Source organism: Mycetomoellerius zeteki, unplaced genomic scaffold (genome assembly GCF_001594055.1).
Source record: "Mycetomoellerius zeteki isolate Tzet28-1 unplaced genomic scaffold, Tzet1.0 scaffold31, whole genome shotgun sequence".
Classification (NCBI taxonomy): domain Eukaryota; kingdom Metazoa; phylum Arthropoda; class Insecta; order Hymenoptera; family Formicidae; genus Mycetomoellerius; species Mycetomoellerius zeteki.
Window position 1 is genome coordinate 1103835 of NW_017257294.1, and position 25515 is coordinate 1129349.

The 25515-nt window shown below is 37.1% G+C and overlaps 6 protein-coding genes across 9 annotated transcripts in view; 3 read left to right on the top strand and 3 right to left on the bottom strand.

Annotated features, from left to right (window-relative positions):
* LOC108724638 (glyoxylate/hydroxypyruvate reductase A) overlaps nt 1-346 on the bottom strand; it is a 2350-nt gene extending 2004 nt beyond the window's left edge. The window contains exon 1 of one of the 2 annotated variants that reach the window (XM_018451096.1): nt 141-346. In XM_018451096.1, coding sequence (XP_018306598.1) covers nt 141-237 — 97 coding nt within the window. In that variant the 5' untranslated portion in view covers nt 238-346. The remainder of the gene's footprint in view (nt 1-140) is intronic. The other variant, XM_018451095.1, reaches the window with a different exon arrangement.
* Nucleotides 347-1204: 858 nt separating this feature from the next.
* Nucleotides 1205-7750, top strand: E(Pc) (Enhancer of Polycomb). The gene is made up of 10 exons (XM_018451050.1): nt 1205-1705; nt 2688-2826; nt 2916-3157; nt 3379-3635; nt 3705-3837; nt 3965-4267; nt 4621-4772; nt 4850-4984; nt 5129-6190; nt 6405-7750. Exons 1-10 carry the CDS (start codon nt 1553-1555, stop codon nt 6520-6522), a joined length of 2694 nt encoding a protein of 897 aa, XP_018306552.1. The 5' UTR covers nt 1205-1552; the 3' UTR covers nt 6523-7750.
* Nucleotides 7751-13561: 5811 nt separating this feature from the next.
* On the top strand, nt 13562-18060 carry LOC108724760 (fanconi-associated nuclease 1). 2 transcript variants are annotated; one of them, XM_018451370.1, is made up of 9 exons: nt 13562-13710; nt 14065-14342; nt 14432-15891; nt 15980-16111; nt 16201-16650; nt 16737-17145; nt 17242-17364; nt 17486-17596; nt 17953-18060. In XM_018451370.1, exons 2-9 carry the CDS (start codon nt 14217-14219, stop codon nt 18007-18009), a joined length of 2868 nt encoding a protein of 955 aa, XP_018306872.1. In that variant the 5' UTR covers nt 13562-13710; nt 14065-14216; the 3' UTR covers nt 18010-18060. The 2 variants fall into 2 exon arrangements, with proteins under 2 accessions (XP_018306872.1, XP_018306871.1); XM_018451369.1 differs by lacking the exon at nt 17953-18060 and having other exon boundaries at nt 17486-17668.
* Nucleotides 17626-19617, bottom strand: LOC108724761 (NAD-dependent protein deacylase sirtuin-5, mitochondrial). The gene is made up of 5 exons (XM_018451371.1): nt 19178-19617; nt 18809-19023; nt 18577-18719; nt 18224-18374; nt 17626-17707 (listed from the first exon to the last, which is right to left on the bottom strand). The coding sequence occupies exons 1-5, from the start codon at nt 19418-19420 to the stop codon at nt 17653-17655; spliced, it is 807 nt and encodes a 268-aa protein (XP_018306873.1). The 5' UTR covers nt 19421-19617; the 3' UTR covers nt 17626-17652.
* Nucleotides 19618-20870: 1253 nt separating this feature from the next.
* On the top strand, nt 20871-23802 carry MED8 (mediator complex subunit 8). Of its 2 annotated transcripts, XM_018451062.1 has the most exons (7): nt 20871-21236; nt 22014-22259; nt 22604-22612; nt 22835-23005; nt 23121-23238; nt 23317-23454; nt 23723-23802. In XM_018451062.1, the coding sequence occupies exons 1-6, from the start codon at nt 21072-21074 to the stop codon at nt 23391-23393; spliced, it is 786 nt and encodes a 261-aa protein (XP_018306564.1). In that variant the 5' UTR covers nt 20871-21071; the 3' UTR covers nt 23394-23454; nt 23723-23802. The 2 variants fall into 2 exon arrangements, with proteins under 2 accessions (XP_018306564.1, XP_018306565.1); XM_018451063.1 differs by lacking the exon at nt 22604-22612 and having other exon boundaries at nt 20872-21236.
* Nucleotides 23719-25367, bottom strand: LOC108724613 (protein RRNAD1). Its single transcript, XM_018451064.1, has 5 exons — nt 25170-25367; nt 24876-25094; nt 24232-24799; nt 24047-24169; nt 23719-23966 (listed from the first exon to the last, which is right to left on the bottom strand). Exons 1-5 carry the CDS (start codon nt 25365-25367, stop codon nt 23719-23721), a joined length of 1356 nt encoding a protein of 451 aa, XP_018306566.1.
* Between the last annotated feature and the right edge of the window lie 148 nt (nt 25368-25515).

Here is a 25515-nt window from a genome sequence, read left to right on the forward strand (position 1 = left end):
CCCCCCGCCAGTGGCAATGGGAATTCGACACGTGTTTGTCGCGAGGGGGTTATCGGCGGCACGCGGGACGATTGGCGAGCAGGGAGACCGCGTCCCAGGGCGCGGTTGCATCGCATTGTGTGCGTGCAAAATACCGTTACCTGGTGATACGTCCGAAATGCGCAGATTCGGCAACCGCGAGCGCAGGTGGTAAGATAACCTAGGAATCGCGGACAGGACAGCAACAGCCTGCGTCATGTTGCACACCCAACTTTGTCGCGAATTCTGTGCGATTTCCGCAACGAGCGGGCTACGTGAGTCAAGCGTGCAATAACCGCACCGTTTAATTTCCGCTTTCCTCCCCTTTTCAATCGGCGGAAGCGGTGACACGTGACGACGTATCACCGCGTCCGTCGCGCATTTGGCGCCGTTCGACGGCGACGTTTTGCATAGATAATTTCGAGCGCCTCGTCGGTAAACGCGACAAATCGGTTTGCTTCATTGCAAAATACTCCGTCCTCATTGCTTCTCTTAAACTTCTCATATTTCTTTCCTTGAAGCCCAAAACGAACACGCTCTACTTTATTTTAAATACAGAGAGCGCAATCGAAACGAATGGATCTCGCAACGCGAAGTGTCGCTCATTTCGGATTTGGCGCGGTTTGACGACGGTCCGTAGCTAACTTCAAGCACCCGCCGCACCGGCGACGACGCATGCGCAGAATCCGCGAGAGTACCAACTAAACGTGCCTAGGATATCTTGTTTCTCTTTGTAACAATAAAAAAAATGCCCGCTCCTTGTATCGCAATAATTAAATATAATGTAACGAGAAGCACCAGAACGTAATCATAAAAATATTGACGAAACAATTTACATTTATTTTTTTGGACAAAAGAATGTATTTGTAAACTCTTGTTTCAGAATAGGTGTTCATCGCACACGAATCTGCACGAGATTGTATTTGTATGGACGCAAATATAAAGACATAAGAGAGTACGGATTTTATTAAATAATACGTCGATGTGCGCGTGCTTTCCGTCATTTTGACATTTTTTTTTTTTGTTGAGTGTATCGTCGTATGATTTGTTGTTGAGCGACGTTGGAGCGAATTCCGCGTGAAACGAAGTATTGCGAAGTACGGTGTGTACTCGGCATACGGCGGGAGCGTTTGGGCCAATAGGCGTGCGCGGGCCGCGTCACAACGGCGGCGATTCCCGCGCTGCGCACGTCGGTCCGCGGAACTGCACGGCGGCGGCCGAACGTGTGTTAAATGGCTGTGCGTCGGCCATGATGGCTTTGAGCAGGGACCGTGTCACGCAAACATGTTTTCAAAGTGATATATCTCGTTTGGTGACTGAGTGACCGTGCTCCAGCGCGATGGCCGGGGAACGATGAGGCCCTGAGCGCTCTCTGTGCCGGGTAATTCGGCCCCAGGGCCCCCAGCCAGGCCTCAATAGCCCAGGTCCACGGCGTTCCGCGAAACCCGAGGCCCCCCCAGCCGACCCGACTGGCCTCTTACGGTGCGGCCAGCCATCCTTGGTTGTCAACACGCGCGAGCCAGCCGCCCTCAGGATGAGCAAGCTGTCGTTCAGGGCGCGCGCCCTGGACGCCTCCAAGCCCATGCCGATCTACATGGCCGAGGAGCTGCCGGATCTGCCAGATTATTCGGCCATTAACCGCGCGGTGCCCCAAATGCCCAGCGGCATGGAAAAGGAGGAGGAATGCGTAAGTCGGAACGTCCAGCATCTCGTTCCAGCATGTTTTCCCCGTCCGCCATCTTACCCACGGCGTAAAATTTCGTAAACAACCGGCAGATGGCGGCCCACCCGTTGTCGTGTACCTTGGAAAATTAACAATTTTCCACCTTTAACGCAATTACCAGCTCGCTTGCGATTCTCGCCCGTTCTCCCTGTACCCTTCTGCCCTCGACTCGACTCCCTGCGACAGATGTCAACGTTTGGTTCGCCGTTAATCGCGAGCTCTCACGTCACCCTATGTTGCACTGACTTCCTACATCCCAAATGTCAAATGTTTTCCTTCCTCATGCTTGGATAGTGTCCTGGCGATGCCTTCTAGATGCAAGAATCTCCAACTTGGAAACGATGATACGCCAGAATCTCTTTCTGCAGGAAAACTAAAAAATGGATGTCCTATTGCACCGATTTGTTGACTCTGTATTACATACGACGCGTTAGACACTGTTTACAATTTGAAAGCACACTTGCAGTTGTGTAGTACTAAATTAATAAAGACATTCATAATTTTGCAATCTTTTGTTACGTCTTAATGTGTCTTAATATAATAGTTCATCAATGATTAAATCTAGCATGATTTTTTGTATAATATATGCTATGGTAGAATGTATCATTACATTGAAGATGAGATTAAGTGAACATCGATTGATACAGTAATCAAATAAACTCATATTCTACTTTGATTCATGTATAATTTGACAATGCTTATATATAATTATGAGAGATATTCAAATTATATATAATTATGATATTCATGTTTAACTACTTGTTTGAAATGAGTCTCTTATGATAAGATTGTTTTATTGAAGATATATTTAAGCTCCTTATTAAATATATTGAATGTTTTTGTAAATATATTATATTCTGAAAGTTATGTATGTGTAACAGCGATGATTATGTTATAAGTGAGAATATAATACAGTTTTTATTAAATAATTCTATTTGTTATATAGGAACATCATCTTCAAAGAGCGATATGTACGGGTCTAATCATTCCTACTCCTGAAGTAACCGATCTGGCAGATGCAGAGACTTATAACAAGATATATCCTGCTGATTATAAGCTGCCTCGCCAATTAATACATATGCAACGTAAGAGCATATTAAAATTGTTTTTATTATATTTTTTAAATTTGTATTAATCCTTGATAAATAATTAATGGATTTGCTCCATTTTACAGCCTTTGCTATGGAACAAGACATACCTGACTACGATATGGATTCAGAAGATGAAAAATGGGTTACGCTACAAAGCCGTAAGATGGAATTGACTCCTCTCCAATTTGAGGAAATGATGGATCGTCTGGAGAAGAGTTCAGGACAAACGGTAGTTACCCTCAACGAAGCCAAGGCACTTTTGAAGGAAGATGATGATTTAATTATCGCGGTGTTTGATTATTGGCTCAACAAGCGTCTCAAAACTGTAAGCATCACATTTTTGTAATGTGCTTTTGAGGTTATGTCATACTAATGTACATGTATTGCTTAGATTATATTTATTATTAATATAGGAATATAGAAATGTATACAAATTTTATCCTATGAGTTTTCTCCTTATTTTTCTTCATAAAACTAATAAAATTTTCTATGTTTCTGAATTAATTTCTTGAATGCAATATTAATAATAACATAAATTTTCCACAGCAACATCCTTTGCTGTTAACTGTTAAAACAGAAAATCGATTTGGCTCGGCTGCCAATAATCCATATTTTGCATTCAGACGACGTACAGAGAAAATGCAAACGCGTAAGAATCGCAAAAACGATGAAACCAGCTATGAGAAAATGTTGAAGCTTCGTAGGGATCTTAGTAGAGCAGTCACACTTCTGGAAATGGTGAAACGCCGAGAAAAGACAAAACGTGAACATCTGCATCTCACAATCGAGATTTACGAGAAACGGTTTGTACGAAACTATGATGACATCTTGATATGCAGTGTTTGTAAATGGAAATTTTATTAATTTCACAGATATCAAGCGCAAGATTTCAGTGGACAAATATTGTCAGAGGTGTCGGCGTTAAAGGCACCGAGACCAGCGTTTGCTCCACTCTTTACTAATCAGTTCGGCGTTCATCAAAATTGGACAAATAAAGTTTGTAAAGTATGTATCAACTTTAAAGAAAACGTTTGTTCGTCTTTGATTATTTATTTTTAGAATGTTTTGAAGGAACAATATTGTCTTCACATGTCTGCTATATAGTATAATTAACATTTTTCTTTTAATTTAGGATGAAGTAGTGCCCAGGAAAGAAAAGAGACAGTACAAAAAGCGGAAACATAAAACGGATAGCAGAGGAGGAAGTTTGGACGACACTGGTATTCGTAGCGGAACGGGTAGTGGTGGAGGTCGAGGAAATCGTCCAGGAGTTCTCGGAAGCGGGCTGGACCCGCTCATCAGTTCGGATGAAGATAGCCCGCTTCCGTCTCATTCACACTCCCAGCCCTCGTTACCCTCTGATCGCGATGACGAAGACACCGCAGACGAGGGTCAATTCGCCTTTCGTCGAAATAGGAATAGCTCTTATTTACCGGTAAGTCACTATACGTTTTTTATTTTTTCTCAAGATATAATTCTATTTTGTTATTGGTGGAAATTAGACCGATAAAAATAAATGAGAAAAAGAATTCTGTTTTTGGTCTAAGCGGAAATTAAATACTCTGATGCATCATATTTGAATTAATTTTTTTAAATATAAGTACAGTAATTATGTTGAGTTAATTAATTATCGTGATCATTGCCTGATTGGAATTGATCAATTGATATTATTTACGATTTAAATCTACAGTTCTTTTGATAAGCGTTACTGCAATTGGACGTCGTTAAGATAGAAATAGTCAATGTGTGTATGATTTCTTAGAATTTTAAACTTTTCTCTTTGCACAGCCTGTATCAGGTGGTTTTGGAAATTGGCCTTGGTGTGATAAAAGCGAAGGCGGTATTGCTGATAAAAAGTACAGGTTTGCGCTGACTAGCATTAGCAAACCGGTACCAAGGTGTATTGGCTTCGCACGACGGAGAATTGGTCGTGGTGGCAGGTATGATATAGTTATTGACCTGATAAATGTTGAGATACAACGACATTTATTTGACTGTTTGTTTTCTTGATTTGCAGAGTAATATTAGACCGTTGTACGGCCGATATGGATGATATGTGGTCTACTTTAGATTTCACGATACAAGATTCCAATCGCGAGACAGTGGATTCGAACGCGACTGCCACAGCAACGACTACCGTCAAACAAGAGTGGTACGCTTTTTTTTAATATTCATTATTAAACTACATTTATAATCAAAGAATATTTAATACTATTTATACTCGTCAACGAAAGAAAAATAACTTTTATACAATTATATCACGTATTTGTTACATTTATATTTCTGTCTTGAGCAGGTTACATTTTCGACCAAAGACTCCGCCTGTGTCGATGCATAGTCCAAGCGAGGAAAGTACTGACGACACGGACTCGGACGTTGAGCCAACAATGTCTCGATCCAAGCTTCCATACCCGTTCCCACCTGACGCGACGTCCATATGCATCGAGGTGGAGCCGGAACGCGCGGGTGATGAATCGCCATTTACGTCGGAGTTCAATATCGCGGATTACTTCGTGATGGACACTATGTCGGACATGGAGCTTGCAGATGCGAGCCTCAGTAATACGGGTAGTACGTGCGTCAGTGGTCTCTCAGACAGCAGCGTGAACGAATCACGGACAGACGGCGAGCTGGGCAGTTCACATTTTGTGGTGACACCGCTCGTGAATAATCTATTCGCGCCGTTTACTGCGGCACAGCATACCCGGCTTATCCAATGTAGTAGTGGTTCTAGTGTTGTACATACTTCTACGAGTTCTTCGTCGATTCCTACCTTGTCCTCCGTCGTCGCGTGTACGACCAATCAAACTATCGTGGCATCGAATACAATGTCCACGCAGTGCGCTGTCGGTGTCAGTGCCGCGGTCGATACACAATCGAATCATCAACCCAAGCAGCAACACAGACAATTGCCGAACAATAGTGCCGCTGCTTCCATTCTCTCGAAATCTTTGACTAGTCCGACAAATAATAGGAATGGTAGTAGCTGCGGTGGTGGTGGTGGCGGTGGTAGTGCAAATGTTAGAGTGTTTAGTGCGAGTACCACATGCGGCGGCGGTGGTGGTAGCAGTAGTAGCAGTAGCGGTAACGGCAGTAACGTCACAAACTTTGGCAATAGCCACCAGAACGGCCCGCTGCCGCACATAAACAACTCTAATAATCTGACGAACAGCACTCACGTTGTGAACAACCAACAGTCCACGTTAGTTCTGCCACAGAAGCATCCGCCGTCCAATCTGTTACCCGGCCTGATAACGCAAAGTAAATTGGCGACCCTCGCGAGGAAGCAGCAACAGCAGACGCAAAATCAGGCGCCACAGGTCCCAACGTCCGGGGAAATTACGCTTAATAGTAATAGGTAATTCATTATGCTTACAATTATGTAATTAGAAATCTTACATAATTAGGAAAAAAGCTAACGAATCTTCTTTCGCGAACGCTTGAAATATGCAGGATCTAGCAGGAGCATCGTGATGATTCAATAACTGGAATGCGATGGCACGATCTTACACAAAATTTTAATTAAACACTGTTCTAAACTTTGTTCTGATTTATTATTTGTTTGATTTTAGTGAAAGTTTGGATATGGAAGTGGATGGAGTGGACAGTTCGCCATGCGATAGCAAGCCGCAGCAGCAGCAGCTTGTACGGGCGAACAAAACAAATTCACTGGCGATGGAAGTGACATGATGCCTGCTATCGGCACCCCTGTTGCCGCCAATACGTCACTGGGGGCTTCGCTAATTCTCTTACCTTGCCTATGATGTCTGCTTCGGGCGGGAGATCGGACGCATGATGATATACTGCTCTATGTTGACGTGAAAGAGCGATACGGCTAGGTACAATTGCTCCTCCAATCAGTTGTTTTATTACGGCGACACTAATCAGCGAATGCGTGGATTCTAATGCAAGTACCAAGTTTCTTTGTCTTCTCTCCGTCGGAGGGATCGTGCTCTGTATTCTTCAAATTATTTTTTTCCTTGCTCATTGAACGATCAATAGCAATTTATCGCTAAATACGCTCAATAGCCATGTGAAAAATATTGCCATTGTTTCTGTAGATAACGAATTCTGAAAGAAACTAATCAGATTAGCTGAAATTAGCACTAACGTTTTTAATAATAGTGCTCGTTTTTTTTCTTTGTCTTTAAGAATAGGGAATGATATATAACCTAAGGACACAAATTGGGTTCTAACTACACGAATAGCTTAACTGTAAAAAAAAGTAAGAGAGATTGTGTATATCATTAAGTTACTTATCGAAATATAGCGTGCAATACTTTTCTATTGTTTTTAGTGACAATAGTCCGCAACAATCTCGTTCGTTCAATGCAAGGAAAATCGTAATCGAAAATCGGCAATGTAAATTAATTATGTTTATCTTGACTTAAAAATTTCTCATTTATCAAATTAATATCGTTCAATTACACAATAATTGGGCGCACAATAATGCAACAAGCTTTCTCAGACACAGCATTGATTATTGAACTATTGAAATTCCACAAAAAAAGTCCTTTTAGTTTTATATATCTCAACATCTATACCGTTCAAAGTAGACACTCGAGAATATAAAAGCTTTACATGGATATGTGGTCCGATCATTAGAAATTGTTTTGTCCTAAAATTAAATAAAATCAAATCGTTGTTTTAGAAAAGAAATGATTTCGGATAGTTTCCTGTAAGTTTCATTCGCAACAGTGTATGGAAAATAGATACAAAGCATTACATTAGCAATGGTGAAGATTGTATAGTAATCTGCTTGTAAGTACAATAGAATATGCTCGAATTACATCTCGTCGCTTTCCAGATAAGTAACACTACAGGAAAGTAGATTAATTAATTTCTTACGAAAGTGTACGATTTTTCTCAATACTGTATATAGATTCGGTTCGCGAGTATTGTACGACTTTATATAGTAATGCTCCTTATATACATACATATATTATATATATACATCTATATAATACTACGTTAAAGGCTTCCAGGCTGTGAAATATTGAAGCTATTGTTATCAATTAATCTTTGATAGCATTAAGTCATTGTAATCGTAAAATCGATTTTCTTTTTTTCCCCTCTTTCTCTCCAATAATCGCCAAAATGTACATTTTGATACCTGCATATCCGTCGGCGCGTATTATACGCGACCGATATGCAATTATAATATAATGTAACTTTATAATGTTGCGTTTGGAAAGCTTGTATCACTGGATTTATGTTTTTGCGCGAAAGGATCATTATATACTGTGTTAGAATCTACAAAGCTCACTGGGGGCCAGGGTTGGCAAAGACTAATGTTTTTCTTTTTAAGAATAAAACATTATGTTTCTTCTTAAATATGTTTTTAGTGCTTCAAATATATTTTTTTAATGCTTTAAACAGTATTATAAAAAACATGTTTAAAACATAAAAACAACAATTAAGCATGTTTTAAACTGTTTAAAACATGTTTAAAACGGTTTTTACCAACCCTGCTAGGGGCAATGTATAAGAATACTTATGTCTTTCACATCAGTGACTGAAATTACCACTATCGATGTAGGGAAAGAGCTATGGTGTTTGGCAAAGTAGATATACAAGCGGTTAAATTTCATTGTCTCTAAAGGCAGATTCATTAACTGTACATGTGTTCTTCTACACGCGAATTTATTTCGTGACTTTTTTTTATATCTCTCCCGTATAAATGAATTTAACGAGATAAGATCGAAGCAAGCTATTACGATACTGCACCTCATATCACACTTTTATCTGTCCTCTCACAGACTCGGTATTCTACCGTACCGTAGATAAACGTAAACGTCAAAAAGCTGTTCGATACGTGTTCTTATTTGTAGAATAGAATTCTTATGGCTCTCGAGTATACAAATACGGATACGAATGTCGGAATTCAAACCCGTGTGAATCTTGCCACGTGTTATAGGCATATTGAGAGATTCGAGCATGCTAATAAAATTCGGGCGTGCCATTAAATCTCTGTTTGGGCAGGTATCTCAACGTTATCCTCCGAGAAAGCAACGTCATCAAATTATGAGTGGCATTCGTTCCCTTCACTGGTGTACATGTAATTCGCCTCAAAGTTCGAGAGGTAGAGTCTGTTGATACAACTGAACAAATTATCTCGAATGTATCTACAGTTTACTCGAGCAAAATATCTCATCGTACTCGTACATTTAACCGACACAAACTTCCTCTAGATAAAACGTGTACGTTTTCGGTAACTCGGTACTTGATTCATTATCATTAAAAAAAAACATAATACCTCTCCTGAGTTTTCCACATATAGATAACATGTATAACAGCTCTCTTCCTCTCTTAGTCTTTCTATAGGACACCATTTGCTTTTCTGTCTTCTTCATCAAATTGCAAAATGTGAAAATGTAAAAATATTAAAAAATATAGAAGAAACGAGAGATTATCTTTGTGATCGAACTGATGATTTGTTGACTGTATACTTTACTTTTATAAGCACTCACGGTGTTCTGGACTCTTTTCCAAATTAACAATATCTTTTCAGGATATTGAGAGAGGGGAGGGGGGGGGAGAGAGAGAGAGAGAGAGAGAGATCAGAACGATTGTTTGGTCGGAGTGCCTTGCAGAGAAACAGATCACTTTTGTACCCTTTATAGTCACACTCGACTCTCATATTCTTCTTTGACATACTGATAGTTGTACTTTTGTTGTTATTACAAACAGAATAACCGCGTACAAGAATGAATGGTGAATTTAAGATTACGCAGCAATTGATTGTTATTTGTTGCAAGTTAAAATATGCAGACACTGATCATTGAGTATAATCGCCGGTATTAACAAGGAATTCTTGATTTCTGATCTGTGAACGCCTGGTCTCAAAGGAATCTCTCGCGGTAGCGAGCCATAAAACGATTCGTCGCCAGCCGTAATGCGAGAATGAGGGGGAGTAAGATTATGGTGCGAGTGATTACAAAAATCGTAGGGAAACTTTTTGAAATCGTAATAAAATGAAATAAAAAAAAAATCAGATATATTGTACATATAAAAATAATTACGCTTATTGTATCTCTTACTTTTAGGTAATTAATTAACTGAATAACTGTAATTAAAAAAAAAAAAAGAAACGTTGTTGTGGTAGACGCACAGCGAAATGTGTATGAAAATTTATGAATTTCAAGACGATTTTAGAAAGGAGGAGTAATAAAGAAATTTTATCCTGGATAGGACTTTTTATTTTGTTAAGATCTTCACACTTTCGCCTGTACATTGTCGGGACGTGTTCTTTTTTTTTGTGAGATCCGTTTTCTGACACGTGTTTGTACATACTCTTTAGATACTTCGTCGTTTCTCTCGTTTTTCTCAGATTCACTGTTGAGCGTGAAACCGAAATTCCTCCGTTCTCTCCATCTTGTTTGCTCTCGTGTATTCATAGTATCTAGCTTTTATAAACGTTATCTGCTTACCGTGAACACATACACGTACACATACACGAACAGAGACGCCGTATGTACAGCGTATATATGCTGCTACCGAGATTTCTAGCGACGCCTTGAAAACGAAAGAAGCGATAACTCTTCCGTCAAATGATTTTGAGAAGAACGAGCGACTTTGTGCGAACGAAAAGGAGGAAAAGAAAAACAAAGATTCGAGAATGTATTTGTAAAGAGAAGAGGTAAAACCGTTTATTTTAGTTGGAATGCTTTAAGAACAACGTATAGCGGATGTATATGGATTTTTATATAAAATTTATTAATGTTAAAGGTAATCCGATAGCCATTAAAGTTAAATAAAACGTCGAGAATCGAGATTTGAGGATCGCTCCAACCAAAGACTGAGTTCGCTTTACATTTCTCTGGTTTGGCAAACACGAAATTCCACTGCGGCTAAGACCGATAGCTGTTCGTCTTGCGTACGCTTCGATCGGACTCCCGTTGAAAGACGTTTCGAAAAATTTACTGATCGAACGAAAAGAAGAAGAAGAGAAGAAGCGAAATAGAGAGGTCGGTCGTATCTCGAACGGTGAGACTTCGTGTTTACCTAATTCGTTGCATTCGCGAGAAACAATAGTGTATCATATAAGTAGAAGTTAAGACCGATCAATGCAAATATTCCGAGTTGATGGTCGAGATGAAGGCGAAGAAAGGATAAGCCGGCTCGTTTATGCGTAGGGAACGAGATTATCGGGAGGAGAGGAATGAGCTTAAAACTGGTCAATAGATCTACCTAGACGAGAAGGCTCCACGACACTTTTTCTGCGTGTTAAACAGATTTACGATTTAATATCAACCGACGCGTCGAGGCACGATGTGTACCTACTTATATACGTGTATTTTATTCTGTGAATACGGTGTAGGGTTTCCGCGTCGCTGTGCGACACAGGAAGGTCCGATCGCGACGAAAAAGGAAAGAAACAAATAAATGAAAGAAGAGAAAAAGGACAGAGACGACGCTTCAGCCAAAGCTCCAATTTGAACGCGAGACTTTGAGCGCAAGTAATCTCTCTCTTGACAAGAACATTTGTACAGTCGAAGGACTGAAACAGTCGGGAGCTGAAAGGAGACACTGGGAGTTCTATATACGATCGCGTACATATGGGATGTGTACATACAGGATATGTTGCACGAATCCAGCATTGTAGGAGAAAAAAAAATAAAAAAAAGGATAAGAAAGCTTTATATAATCTCAAATGCTCAAAATGTGTCTACTATCATTTTCATTACAAAGTTTATGCGGTCTCAGCATGAAATGAAACGCATATACCCTACAAAGCTGGACTTACAGGACGTCCCGTAGAACGTTAACTCCGGACGGCCCTTCCTCGACCTGTTCCTCGATACGACACGTCGTCTGATCAAGTCCGTCATCTGTTAACACCCCTCGACGCTGCGCAACGTCTTATTTATCGAGACAGCTACGATACTCGACACATAAATTATTACTCATATTATTATGTAAATTATTTGAAATTATTACGCATGTTATTTATAGTATAAATTATATAAAATTATTACGCATATTATTATATATAATTCAACTGTATGTTTTATTTTTCCAAGCTTTCAGTTGCAACCGTTTCGTCCAAAAACGAGAGATATTATCTCGATCTTTATTGTTGCCACGATAGAGAGTAGAGAGGTGTTATCAGGTGGACGAGTCGGCATTTCCCCGCAATTTATGTATAGAGACCTAAGTATTAATTACTCGTAATCATTGCGATTAACGGCGCGCGCGAGGTAGCGGATATAATTAATTGAGTGTGTGTGTGTATATATACATATATTATAAGTCAATTTACGGGTTGCATTTTTTGGCTATTAAATATATTCTAATTAGCGTGTAACTTCGAGGGGGAGGGAGAAGAACGAAACCGGCGGATGCGTACTGAATGACTTGTACATATTCGTATACATATGTACGTATACACGTAGCGCATCTCGTGGGCTCTGTACATGCAAACACGACATACATAAATACATATATATATGTGTATATATATATTTATGTATGCATATATATATAAAGATAAAAATATATCAAATGAGATAGAGAGAGAGAGAGAGAGAGAGAGAGAGAGAGAGAGAGAGAAGAATGCGACGCGTTAGGTCACAATTCGCTGTATACAATACCTACCTATGAGCAACTCGGCGAGCCGAATGCAATTGATACGAACCTAAAATTTGGTTGCATCCGTTTCGTTTGCGTTCGTCACGCAGCAACAAGACGTGTCACTTTTAAAAAGCGCGCCACGAATCCCGTTTCTTTGTATTTGTTGAACGAGAGGAAAATAGATAAAGCGTCGTTCTTACGTTTTGAGAAAATTACATTTGATATAACAAACGATAAAATCCGAACAAAGTGGACCTGCCAAAATAAATTCCGATTACGCTGGCTATTAAACAATCTTTCTTTTCTATGTTTTTTTAAAGCTTACCTAACTCTTCAGGATTAATACTTTGATTTTGTTAAATTTGAATATAAAACAAATCTTTTTTCTCACAAAATTATTATTATTATTTTTTTCATATAAACATAGAATGTATATTTTCTTGTAAGAAACAACGATTTCTTAAAACGTGCGTTTTTACGTTAAATTAACGTTTTATTTTTATTACACATTTATAAACTTGCGTCTATAAATGCGTAATAGCGAATGCAGTCACTGGCATTACTAAATTAGTGCATACTAAAAGTTAGTATTAGTGCTACGTGTGAAATTATTTAAATTAAGTTTATAAATAAATTTAATAACTTAATTTAATTGTTGAAAATATTTATATTTTACAAATGTAAAAGCATAAAATGCATAAATATTTTTAATTAAATACTTAATAATTATATTGTCATGTCATTCAACAGAATAATAGACATATATTATTTGTTGTCAAAGTTGATTATTTTGTCGCTGCATTTAGATACTTTAATATGCAATCTCTAATGTAATCCAAGTGACCAAATTCGTCGTAAACTTTATGTATCGGACGACGTGATCATCGCGTTAGATTACAATTGTATTATAATGTTGATAAGTAACTTTTATTCGGTCGCTGAGTTTCTATAAATCGGTATTTTATATCATATTTATGAACTTATAAACAATATTTTTATGTATAGGGCGGCATGAGTTATCACGTTGAAATATCATTGCTTTGTGACGTTAATAAGTTAAAGTACTGGGTTTTTACTCAATCGCTGAGTTTTTCCTGAAAGATTACATTTACATTTTGCCGCCTTCGTTTCCCAAGTGAGACGCTCGCGACGCGGCAGCGTGACACATATCCGCTCGCCGAGTTGATAACAGTTGGTGATTGATTTTATACAGGTGTTTTCGACGTCGAGACGCGTCTCGCAGATTCGCAATCCCTTTAGTCTTTCCTACGGCGTACGCGCGACTTCTGGATCTTTATCTTTAAGGTAAGGCGAGGATGACGAAACTCACCGTTTCGTTAGGCTTTACACACCCCCGGACGTCCTTCAGTAGTTTTAAACTTACGGGAAGAGTTGCAAGAGACAGAGTATTAAAACGCCGTCGATACTTAGGTTTCATCGCGACACGATCCACATTCTGGATCTGTATGGCTTAGACAAACGACACACTTGTATCCGCCGGTGATTTGTATGGACTGTGTAAATACTGTAATTTCCTTGGTCGATACGCTATGGTTTAAATTAAGTTCTACTTTTAAGGATAGGATAATGTACGAACGAAATAAAAAAGGATTGAGAGAAAATGGTTAATGCAGAGTGATCCTCCGTTCGTTCCTCCAGGTGTCCGAGAATGTGCTTGCAGTCGTGTCTGCGCTTGGGTCTCTTTTGTTTATTCCAGTGAGACATCAGCATGATATAAATAGTGTAATTTACACTAGTTTGTCAGCATGCCATAGAGATGGTTTGACTTTAAGCTGAACATTTTTCCTCTAATGATGACACAAACCAGAATAGATCAGTATTATAAAGTTACAAATAGTAACAAGAAATCTGAAAGTGTAAATGGCATCAAAGAGTCGTCTAATGCAAGAACTAGAAGCCCAGTTATTGGTAGGACGGTAAGTTATAATTGTCATTAGTTGTCTAATGAACATGATAACAATTTGAGTAATAATATATTAAATTTTATTTTTTTCTTATTATACAGAAAGGTAGACGAGTATCAGGCAATTCAAGAACTGTACATAAGAACATTAAGCAAAGCCCATATAAAATGAACGAAAAACAAAATGGAATGCATGGTAATGTCTCGTTAGGCAGTGGGACATCTCCTTTCAAAGCTAATATGAATAACAGACCAATTAAAATTACAAAAAATATGACAGTAATGTCGCCAACCACTAAACATTTTTCTCCTGATATAATATATATTGGAAGTCAACAATGTACTGCATCACACAGTGGTATGAAGTCCACCACGTTCACTCCAAAGACATCATTTCCAACAAAAAACGCGTTAGACAAATCACCACCCACAAAGATACCGCGAAGGAAATTGTTCATGGATAAAGCCAAGTACAATCCAACTAAATTATCTGAAAATAGAATCGAGAATAGTCCAACTAAAATTACAGAAAATAAAACAATGTCGCCAACTATTAAATGTACTTCTCCTGATATATATGTTGGAAGTCAACAACGTACTGCATCACGCAGTGGTACAAAGTTTACGCTAAAGACGTCGTCTCCAATAAAAAACGCACTAAACAAGTCACCATCCGCAATGATAGCACGAAGGAAATTATTCAATGATAGAATCGAGGAACTGCAACTGATATCCGCAACGATAAGTAATTTAAATTTAGCCAAAGAAGGAGCCATTGCTAACAATGACATTGATCTGGAAAAAGTTTACTCGAGTAAGAGATTTAACTACAAATACAATCCCATAGACACTACAGTTTCGACAAAATACGAAATTAACGATGTAGTTGTACCTACGGATAGGAATTCACAGCTTTTCTTCCTAGCTATTATTACTGTATTCTCTAAGCCAATCAATTGCGGATATTTTGATCAGGATGAACTGGATATCGTATTTTCTATGATTACTCTTCAAAGAAGAGCACAAGCATTACTGATACGTATGCTGAAAAGGAAGCATATGTGGCACAGGATAAGCAATATTAAATATGATGAGATATCCAATGATTTGAAGCCTATTTTTGATGAGCTTGTATCACGATCTATGTTTAAAAATAACATGAATGACGAAAACCTATCCGTTTTACTGAACTTGCTGCAAGCCGATGAAATTAGCAAGATTTGTCGGGAATTAAAGATCAGCGCTCGTAGAAAAAATTTGGGTATACAATCACTTTTGGCATTCTGCAAAAAAACTAAATCGTTGTTTCCCGGGATGGCGACTCCTGCCACTATGCTACGCGCGTTGGTCATCAAGCGTTTAGGGGATTGCATATTATTGAACGACAAAGTAAAAGAATTGGTTAATAGAATAATTACGTTGCTGATACCTAATCGAAATCCTAATGAGACATTTGTGGATGTATTCCAAACGTTATGGAACGTTGAGGCGAATGAGCTAAAGTTTCCAGAAGTAACCATAAGTGACTTGCCTATCTTCGTCAATAAAATACATTTGCTAGAGTAAATTTATTGCCTTATTTTATGATTCATTATATCTTTTATCACTTTTGAATCTTATTTTAATTCGAATCTTATATATATCTTACAGTTATATTGAAGCTAAAAATGCGTTAACTAATATATTAACTGCAATTGAGAAAAAACAATGGGATACCGTACGGAATCTTGGAACTTTAGCTGAGCAACGTTTACCACTCTTTTTAGAAGTAGAGTCGAAAAGGTAAGAAAAATGTAATTGATGGAATATATATTTATTAAAAATGAGATCATTGTAAAGTAAATTTATTTTATACTGTGTTCATTTTGCAGTTTTGAAGATTCTAGTCTGCCTCATCACATTAGGCACTTTATGCCAGGTTACATATGGCTCAAAGTCTTGCGGAAAAGCATTGATGCATTTAAAAAGTCCAAGGAAACGCTATCACAGGCGATAAAATTTTTGCGAATATTAATAGAGCAGAATTGTCATATGAAACATAGAAAAGGCCAATGTTTCAATGAATTGATTAAGATAGAAATGTTTCACAGGAAAAATCTTAAAGCTAGTTTCATATTCTTATCAGAAGCAGTGTTATATGAGAACCTGACAGAAGTTGATGAATTCGACTTGTTGGACAGAGCAAAAAAAATTTATAAAAGAAAATCCGGCATCGAAAAAACAATAAAAGACGAGGTTAAAATTATATTGAACACTTCATTTAGCAGGATACAACAACTTACATTTCAGAATTCTAAAATAATAGAAGGAACAGCATGCGGGTAAGATATAAATGAAATTTTAACTAAATTAAACTATTTAAATAGAGATTAAGATATACATATACATCTCTTATATATCTTGTCAGGAATACTTCACAGAGAAAGAGCACTTGGTGTATCAGCAGGGGAATAGATCAAGTATATGGTTCGGTTGAAAGTCTGGCATTGTATCACTACAAGAACGAGGGATATATCAAAGGCGTGCACTGTGAAGGTGCCTTTCCAATCACCCTGTTCGCTACATTATTTTGGAACGAAATTTATAACATAAACGTTTCCGGCGCGTGGGTGTCGTCGTATCAGGATGCACCGTTAGATTTGTATACGTCGGAATTTTACGAGAATAGAAAAGAAGAAATAGACAAGAAGCTTCAAGATATCCGAAGTTACGATTCGGAAAAATTGAGCAAACATTTGCAGAATGAATTCGAGGTACATTCTAAGTACAATTCTATTTCTCAGGGCAATATTTTTGACGACAGTAACAGCTTCAAGGTAAGTAATAAATACTTACCAGGTAACTAATAAATATTACCAGCTAATTAATAAATTTCAATAAAATAAATTACAAATATCGCACTTGTTTTTCAGGAAGTAGTGTTTTGCTTAGGTGTAAAAGGTGTTGTTGGAATATGCGAACGACTCATTCATAATTATTCACTTTGGAAAGCTGGTTTTCCAGATATAATTGTATGGAATGTAAATACAAAACAGGCAAGTCAATCTTTTTTTTTATGTACAATTTTAAGAGCTCATACAAAATAGATCTTAATAATGCCTTATATTCTAATTTGAACGTAAATTCCATAAAATTATAACCTAATATATTTTTTAGTACAAAATTGTAGAAGTGAAAGGTCCGAATGATACACTGTCAACTAAACAAACATTATGGTTGGATTACTTAAATAAGCTTGGACTGAATACAGAAGTATGCTACTGTGAGGTAATCATTTTTTATACTATAAACACTCAATTATTTTATTATATATATCAATCCTTTTAAGGCGCCAGTGCTTCTGTCACAGTGATAGAACAGGGACCTTGGAAGTGATATCTGTAAAATAATTCGCTTTTCAAAAAAATTGACTCATGATTTAATGTGATAATCTATTTTCTGATATCTAGTTTCTGTATTCTAAATTAATTAATGTACATATTTGGAACTTAGAGTGAAATAAGTATATATTTGATATTTGGCGAAAGCGAGAAAGAAAGCTCTAGTCTAGTGGAACACAAGAATAAAAAACAAAAAAAAACAGATGTAATATGCAACGTAACATATTCTTTTTTTTATTACAGTCAAATGCGAGTCATTCTCGAGGGCGTAAACGAAAACATGAGGAAGCTGTGATATAACTCCACAAATGATTATAGAGATATTTTATATTTTATGCATGCATGAAAAAGATAAAGACACTATATTTTATATTGTCAAGATATTGTGATATCTATTTATATAGATCTATAGATTTTTTATCTTTAAACTATAAGAACTTTAGTTATTTCAGCGAATATTCTTAAATGGTAATTAAAAGAAATTTTTTATTGACAAAGGAGTTTCTATACTCACTGTAATTGTTTTGTGGCTGGCGTTTCCTCTATATTGAACTCTGCGACTGGTACATTACGTTGCGCTATTTGCGGTGCAAACATAGCGGCTGGATATACGATCGCCGAGGTTCCTATAACCAGGCAAGCATCACACGTTTCCACAATGTCATCTACAGTTTAAAAAAATTAGTGAATGATAAATATTTTAGTTTTCTTTTGTATTGATGTATATATTTTACACACAATATTGCTATGTTTTTAATCAAAGACTCCGCTTTTTTTCACTTATTTTATACGATATTTTATGAGTAGAATTTTATTTTATCATGTTTTGAATGTACAGTTGCGTTTTTGTTAAATAAAATTACGCACAGGCTTTCCCCAGCACGTCTGCATTTAACTGTTCTCCGAACCATATAATGTCAGGTCGCAGTAATGCTCCACAATCTTTGATTTCGCAATGTGGTAATTCTTCTATTGGAATATCAGAAGTCATAATATTCGGATCAGGAGATCTGCTTAGATACATTATCATCAGATCGACAAGAAGATTTTGTCTTGCATTACATGTTATTTGCGATTATATTACAGAATTTATACGTACCCTTTTTCTGCTAGCGCCGGGCAGATGGGAATGTTCTCGTTAACAGCAACGTTGCGGCACTTGGTGCAACGTGTTCTATAAAGTGAACCATGCAGTTCCAGTACATCCGTTGCTCCGGCTTTTTGATGCAGGTTATCTATGTTTTGCGTTACGATCGACACCCTTTTACCCTCCACTGTCTTGCGTTTCTGGAAATCTGCCACAGCTTCGTGTGCCTAGGAATCAAAAAGAAAAGACAAGAATAATACATTTTACTATTGTTTTCCAGACTCATAAAACTCCTTAAAACTAGACGTGAATATTGTGATGCAAGGAAAGCTTTTGTAATATTGATATTTGTTTCTCTGATATTTTTATTCTTCGAATTACCTTGTTTGGCTTGACTTTGCTCGCTAACTGCCTACGATATTCATAGAACTCCCAAACTAATGAAGGATTCGCCGCGAAAGCCTGCGGCGTTGCGAGACTCGTCGCCTGGTATTTGCGCCAAAAACCACCGGCACCCCGGAAAGTCGGTACTCCGGACTCTGCAGAGATCCCGCTGCCGGTGAGGATCAGGATGTTGTTGGCGTTTGCGAGGGCTTCGCGAAAAGACTTCATCACGTTATGCATCAATGTCGTCCCATGCGAAAATGAGTTGCAATTAAACAATGATTAATAATTCTCGCAAGTAATCCCGAGCGATTACGTATACACGGTGATCAGCTGACGAACAGCTGACCCACGATGACAAGCTCTTTGTTTTTCGTAGCTGCGCTTCGTCATGCGTCGTCTGCAATATGCAGAGTAAGTTTGATATAAGGCCTAATCAGACTACGCATTGAAGATGGAGATTGAAGATTGAAGATTAAAATTTGACCAGTAAGGACAAAGGAATTTTAGCTCCTATTGTTTTGATTGGTCAAATTTCAATCTTTCAATCTTCAATTTCAATCTTCAATACCTAAGAAGTACTTAAGTAAGAAATTGACCGATCACAGTCGATTGTTTCTCTCACATTCGGCTGTAATTGGTCAACTTCTTACATCAACTTATTTTGCATATTGTGGATGATGCATTACGCTTCTTTACGCACTTAAAATGAAATAGACGTATAATTGAATGTTGGAGAAAAAAAGAGAAGAGACGAAAAGTTGACTAAAGTTAGCTCAATTGTAATTAAAAAAGGCGATTTTTGGCGAGCTTCTGGTATAACAACCAAAAGCAACCGCAACTAAGGTTATCTTCGTTTTCAGGGATCAGAAGACAAAGATAGCCCCAACCGCGGTTGCTTTCGGTTGCTATACCAAAAATACGCTAAAAATCGCCTAAAATAAACCTTGCATTGGCTACGTTTACACCGTGCGCTTAGTCCGCGACCTATACGATAGGTGTCTTTGTTTAACCTACAGGATAAACAAGGACATTTATTGTATAGGCCGCGGCCTAAATGCACGGTGTAAACGTAGCCTTTGTTTATTGTATTTAGGCCGCGGCCTATACAATAGACGTCCTTGTTTATCCTGTATATTAAACAAAGACATCTATCATAAAGGTTGCGGACTAAGCGTACGGTGTAAACGTAGCCATTGTCACGGTCAAGTCACGCCAATCTCGTGTTATTTTTTTGCGTTCACTTGTTTTTTATTCCTGCCATTAAACTTCTTTTTATTTTAGCCAAAGTGTCAAACATATACCCATTTCATTTTTTTTTTAAGTATACAAGGTCAGTCGTAAAAAACAAATTTTATTTTTCAAATTCCCTAGTCTCAGTATGTAGGGGTGTGTTCATTCCTACCATATCATCTCATCCTTGTTTAACGTTCGGTAAACAAGGATGGAGTGATACCTGGGTGACATTCGAGTGAGAATCTGAATTGGGGCTCTATTCTTGAAAAGAAACGTATACGAAAAACTAGGAAAATACTATAGTATACGTAACGTATTCTGTAATATTTCCATAGACTTCGTATACGGTTCTTTTCAAAAATAGACCTCCTGATCTGAAATTCTGAATCCAGCATAGGTTAGGTTTGAGATATTGAACATACTGTATACAACTAGACAACCGGCTGTCGAAGCTCGAGCCCCGAAGGAAGGAGATTGGAAGTTCCAATTTGGAACGTGAAATCAAGTGAGGTGTATAAAGTGCGAGGCGTGAAGTCGACAAGCGTGAGTTAGATGAATGAGATACATTTCCACATTTTGCGTAATTTCGCGGCGACGAACGAAAGAATAGAGTGAAATTCGCATATCCGTCGCATTTAGTAATAGAAATTGTGCAATGCAAAGGGAGGAGAAACAACAGGACTCGGCTTTAGAAGCCATAATAATGCGAGTGAACGATCTGAAGAACGCGATTTCTGCAATGATATTCAAGGTGGAGCATGAATACGAGACCTTAAATTGGCCGAATTTCCTGGACAATTTTGCTCTTATCTCGGGTCATGTAAGTATCCTATTTTACTTAAATTAATTAACGTTAAAACTGATGTATTAATATACCATGCTTAGCGCCGTGTCTCTAAATACCTATTTTTATTTAAATATACTGTATACAGGATGTCCCAGAATGATCGCATTTCCTTTTATGGATACGTATTCTTGAGATAATTTTAAGACAAAAATCTTAATACGAAAATATCAAGATTACAATAATTTTTTTAATTATAAGCTAACTTTAAATGCTTCTAAATCAAAAGCCATTTTATTTTTATAGGCTCTATTATTATTTCTGAATTCTTTTAAACATTCTAAGACGAAAATCCTAATACAAAAATACGAGGCAATAAGTTTTCGAATTACAAACTATCTTGAACCAATTATAATTCAAAAACTATTGTAGCCTCGACATTTTTGTATTAGGATTTTCGTCTCAAAATTACCTAAAGAATACATTCTTAAGAGGAAATGCGATCATTCTGGGACATCCTGTATATATCTTTGACAAAAAAATAAAAAGGAAAAGTAAATTAATTAATACAAATAAGCAAAGATCATATGCGGTTAAAAAAGCAGGATTTTTTTGCCTAATAATATTTTTGCATAAATCTTACAATTTCCTAAATTGATTAATCATTTATAATATATATTGCAGATTATTACATATTTGATAAAAAATTACAAGTTTTAGGACTGCTTTAGTAGTTCTAATCACAGAACAGCATCTATTTTGTATGTTAAAACATTATATCTCCAAATTATGCTTAATATGTCATTTGTACAGCTGACCAGCCTCTCAAAAGTTCTCGGACACGACAAAGCTTTAAATCTCAGAGGTCTAACAGTTTTACCATTACGCTTGAGCCCGGAGAAGGATGAGGAATTGCTACGACTCACGGAGAATCGAATCCCTACATTTGCGCATGATCTAGTCCCGGATTATCTGAGGACAAAGCTGGAGCCCCAAGCCGAGCAAAAGATGATGCAATTAGAAGCCAAGGCCGCAAACGTTAACATCGATACATCACATGTAAGAAATAATTCTATATACTCTACGCAAAAAAGATATTCTTAAGAACCGTCCTACGTCATCAAAATTATACGTCGCGATTGTTTCTCGCAGACAATTGGATGTAGGAAAATTTTGAAAGCGTTTAATACTTCTTATTTAATTTATCAAATTCTCCCTCAAGTCAAGTGAAACTCATTGGAAATATTCAAATATCAGATACGTAATTGCGATAAAACTAGAACTTTTTAAGAATGTATCTGATGACAATTAAGTATATGCAATATCTATTAAGATAGAGATACATTGAAGCTAACTGAAGATGTTTTATTTTTCTGTTAACGTGCTAACTAAACCACAACTAGGACTACAATGTAAGCTGCTAAATCAGATAGCTTCAGCTTTGTCGGTTCCATTCGCTTTGGGCTGAGATGTTATGTATGCAAGCCTATTTGTAGCTACATAAATAGCCATAGATGTTTGATGTCTCAGATAAACGTTCGCTATGCAGAGATTTTTAAACGGTCCATTTAGCGAGTGGAACACATCGATGCTGCTGCTTATTAAGTTCGTCGCATGCTTCTGTTGGGTTACAGAAACAACTGGCGCAGTATACAAAGGTGATTAGCCATGTGTGGGACATAGCGAATAAGGCACGCGAAGATTGGGAGGGCGAAGTTAGCACCAGAGCGACACAAGCGCAGACCAGCAGCGCTGCGGATACTCACGCTCTTCTGGCTGCTGTAGGGATGGGCAAAGGTTTGAAAGTAAGTTATAATCAGAAGAAAAGAGTTTATCTGAGTTTTAAAAGAGCTATTGTATGGGCATTATTACTATCCTAATACATATCGGATGTAATATGTTCTTATTTCATGTTCACAGTCTGATTCGATACAAATGGTTCAATCTGGCGTAAATCCAGTAGCTAACAGCATGATGGTAGGCAGACCTGGCAATCAGCAGCAAACGACGGGGCAAGGGCCACTGGGTAATCCACCAAGTAAATGTTTCTCCGAGAATTTCCATTTTTTTCTCGTAATTATATATGCTCATAATAATTTAAATTAATACTTTATAGTGGGACAAATGAATAAGGCGCCAAGTGCAATAAAAACTAATATCAAAGCAGCATCACAAATCCATCCTTATAGATAAGAATATTGTAGCATCTCTGTCACTTAAGATGTATTATACAATGATTGATATTTCAAATACGGTACGTTTCTAACTTTCTAATTTTCATATAGAATAATTTCAATATAATTTAATCATTGGTGTAATCTATGATTTTAGTACAAGACATAATATGATAATGAAAATAATACACAATGTGTGTTATCGAGAATAACGTCTTTTATTAAAAAAGTGTTTTAAATATATTCTCAAGTTTCATATTATAAATTAAAAATTTCACAGTTTTAAATACGGTATAAATTATATACTCTTTTCATACTTAATATTTATTAAATTATAATAATTTTCAGTATTTATGAGACACGATCGCGTATGAGCGAGGAGAAATACACTTGTTCATCACAGGCACAATAGCAGCCTCCAAGCCTTGTTCGTGCAACCAGCATAATCGGTCCTGTAGAATAAATGATTCCGCCGGAAGTTGTAACATCATTTGTAATCCGGTGTAGATTTCTACGGCTTTCAATCTTCTACTCTGTTCCTCCCATACTTGCGTTATACCCTTCTCCATTTCTTCACGTGTAATTACATTGTCTTCATACATGAAGGCTCCATATTATTTATATATCATTATGTGATTTATTAATCTTATTAAGTACTGATTTATCAATTACCTGTTTTGTCCGTATCTGGTACTAAATCGTATCTTAATAACGAATCTTTGATGTAAGTTTGAAAATTCGAGCATTGCGACTTTCTCGTGCCTTTCCGAACTTTCTTACTGAGAACGTAATTATCTAGAATATATCTTCCGTTAATCTATCGAATATACATACGTCGTACGATATTGAATACCTACTTTGTCGTGAATACAATTCGAGGACGGCTCTAGCGAGAACGTAAAAGGAATGTTCATTATGCTTCTTTTGCGACATTCCGTGCCACTTGTCTGCCGATTCTTGACATGCTAATCGCAAAAAGGGTATTCTTAAGAACTGTCCTACGTCAAAATTATATGCCGCGATTATTTCTCGCAGACAATTGGATATGGGAAAATTTTGAAAGTATTGTTTTTCCTGCACACTTTTGGAAATCAAAAGTTTGTGGTAACAACAAGAAATCAGAATGAAAAGTTTAGCAGATTTCATTTTGCAGAAGATTCTTGATGCGCTTGTACTGAGGTCTCCGCAGGCGTGCAGGCCGAGTAGACATACGTCTGTAACGTCAGGAAACTCTTGCCGTAAAATAGATTCTATTGCATTGGCTGAATCACACGTTACATCGCAATGCGTATATTTAACTTTAGTCAAAGAATCGGGATACAGTTTTTTCTGTCTAATAAAAGCTCTGCTAATATTCTTTTTATCTCTTTCTAATCCTAGAACTTGATAGTCGTATAAATAATGTAACATTTGGCATACGTATCCCTGGAAAGAATATTGTATTGTAGCATGAAAATCTGATATATTTATATCTTTTTTTTTTTAAATATTATTCTCTTACCAAACCCGCACCCAAATCAATGACCGTTCGTATATCATGCAGCTTGCATTGTATGTCCACTAAATAAGCCAAATGCATTATTTCATGTTGTTTCTTTTCGCTTAGACCTATCTTAAAATTTTGCGGCAGTTCTATGGAAGGCAATGCAGGTACGAGTGGCAGTCTATTAATTTTCTTACATTTTGCAACATATGTTTTTAAGGAATCAGGCCAATCGGACTAGAACAATAATTAATTCACTTAATAATTTTAATAATCTGTTGCAGAATATTCGCATGAGATTTCTTAGCTAACCTTTATAATTTTTTCCACTACGAAATTATTAAGTTCTTCATTTTCTAAAATTTGTAACTGTTTCAGCCATTCTTTAGGGACTGCATCTAAAGACGATTTAATTAATATTTCGGTTACTGGTATATTATGTAGCCACTGCATTTCGTAAAAGAAGCATAGTGCTTCGACAAAATATTTCTTTTCAGCATTGATATCCATGTATCATTTAACTAAAAAAAAAGAAAGTTCATTACATTTTTACTTGTAGTATATATGTAATTTGATCCATGTATTTATATGTAAGAATGAATGAAGGTGAGAAAAAGCTAAATTAAGCAAAATATTTATTTTATATCCCTTAACTGAG

Excerpts from the sequence above, each read along its gene's own strand:
- LOC108724760 (XM_018451369.1), top strand. The coding sequence starts at position 14,217 with ATGATGACACAAACCAGAATAGATCAGTATTATAAAGTTACAAATAGT. Across the intron at positions 17,146-17,241 it reads ACGACAGTAACAGCTTCAAG|GAAGTAGTGTTTTGCTTAGG; the intron begins GTAAGTAATAAA and ends CTTGTTTTTCAG. Across the intron at positions 17,365-17,485 it reads GGAATGTAAATACAAAACAG|TACAAAATTGTAGAAGTGAA; the intron begins GCAAGTCAATCT and ends TATATTTTTTAG.
- LOC108724761 (XM_018451371.1), bottom strand. The coding sequence starts at position 19,420 with ATGCATAACGTGATGAAGTCTTTTCGCGAAGCCCTCGCAAACGCCAAC. Across the intron at positions 19,024-19,177 it reads GCAAAGTCAAGCCAAACAAG|GCACACGAAGCTGTGGCAGA; the intron begins GTAATTCGAAGA and ends TTTGATTCCTAG. Across the intron at positions 18,720-18,808 it reads CCGGCGCTAGCAGAAAAAGG|ATCTCCTGATCCGAATATTA; the intron begins GTACGTATAAAT and ends GTATCTAAGCAG.
- LOC108724613 (XM_018451064.1), bottom strand. The coding sequence starts at position 25,367 with ATGGATATCAATGCTGAAAAGAAATATTTTGTCGAAGCACTATGCTTC. Across the intron at positions 24,170-24,231 it reads CGAATTGTATTCACGACAAA|ATAATTACGTTCTCAGTAAG; the intron begins GTAGGTATTCAA and ends GATATATTCTAG. Across the intron at positions 23,967-24,046 it reads ACCAGATACGGACAAAACAG|ACAATGTAATTACACGTGAA; the intron begins GTAATTGATAAA and ends TCATGTATGAAG.
- MED8 (XM_018451062.1), top strand. The coding sequence starts at position 21,072 with ATGCAAAGGGAGGAGAAACAACAGGACTCGGCTTTAGAAGCCATAATA. Across the intron at positions 21,237-22,013 it reads TTGCTCTTATCTCGGGTCAT|CTGACCAGCCTCTCAAAAGT; the intron begins GTAAGTATCCTA and ends TCATTTGTACAG. Across the intron at positions 23,006-23,120 it reads GGATGGGCAAAGGTTTGAAA|TCTGATTCGATACAAATGGT; the intron begins GTAAGTTATAAT and ends TCATGTTCACAG.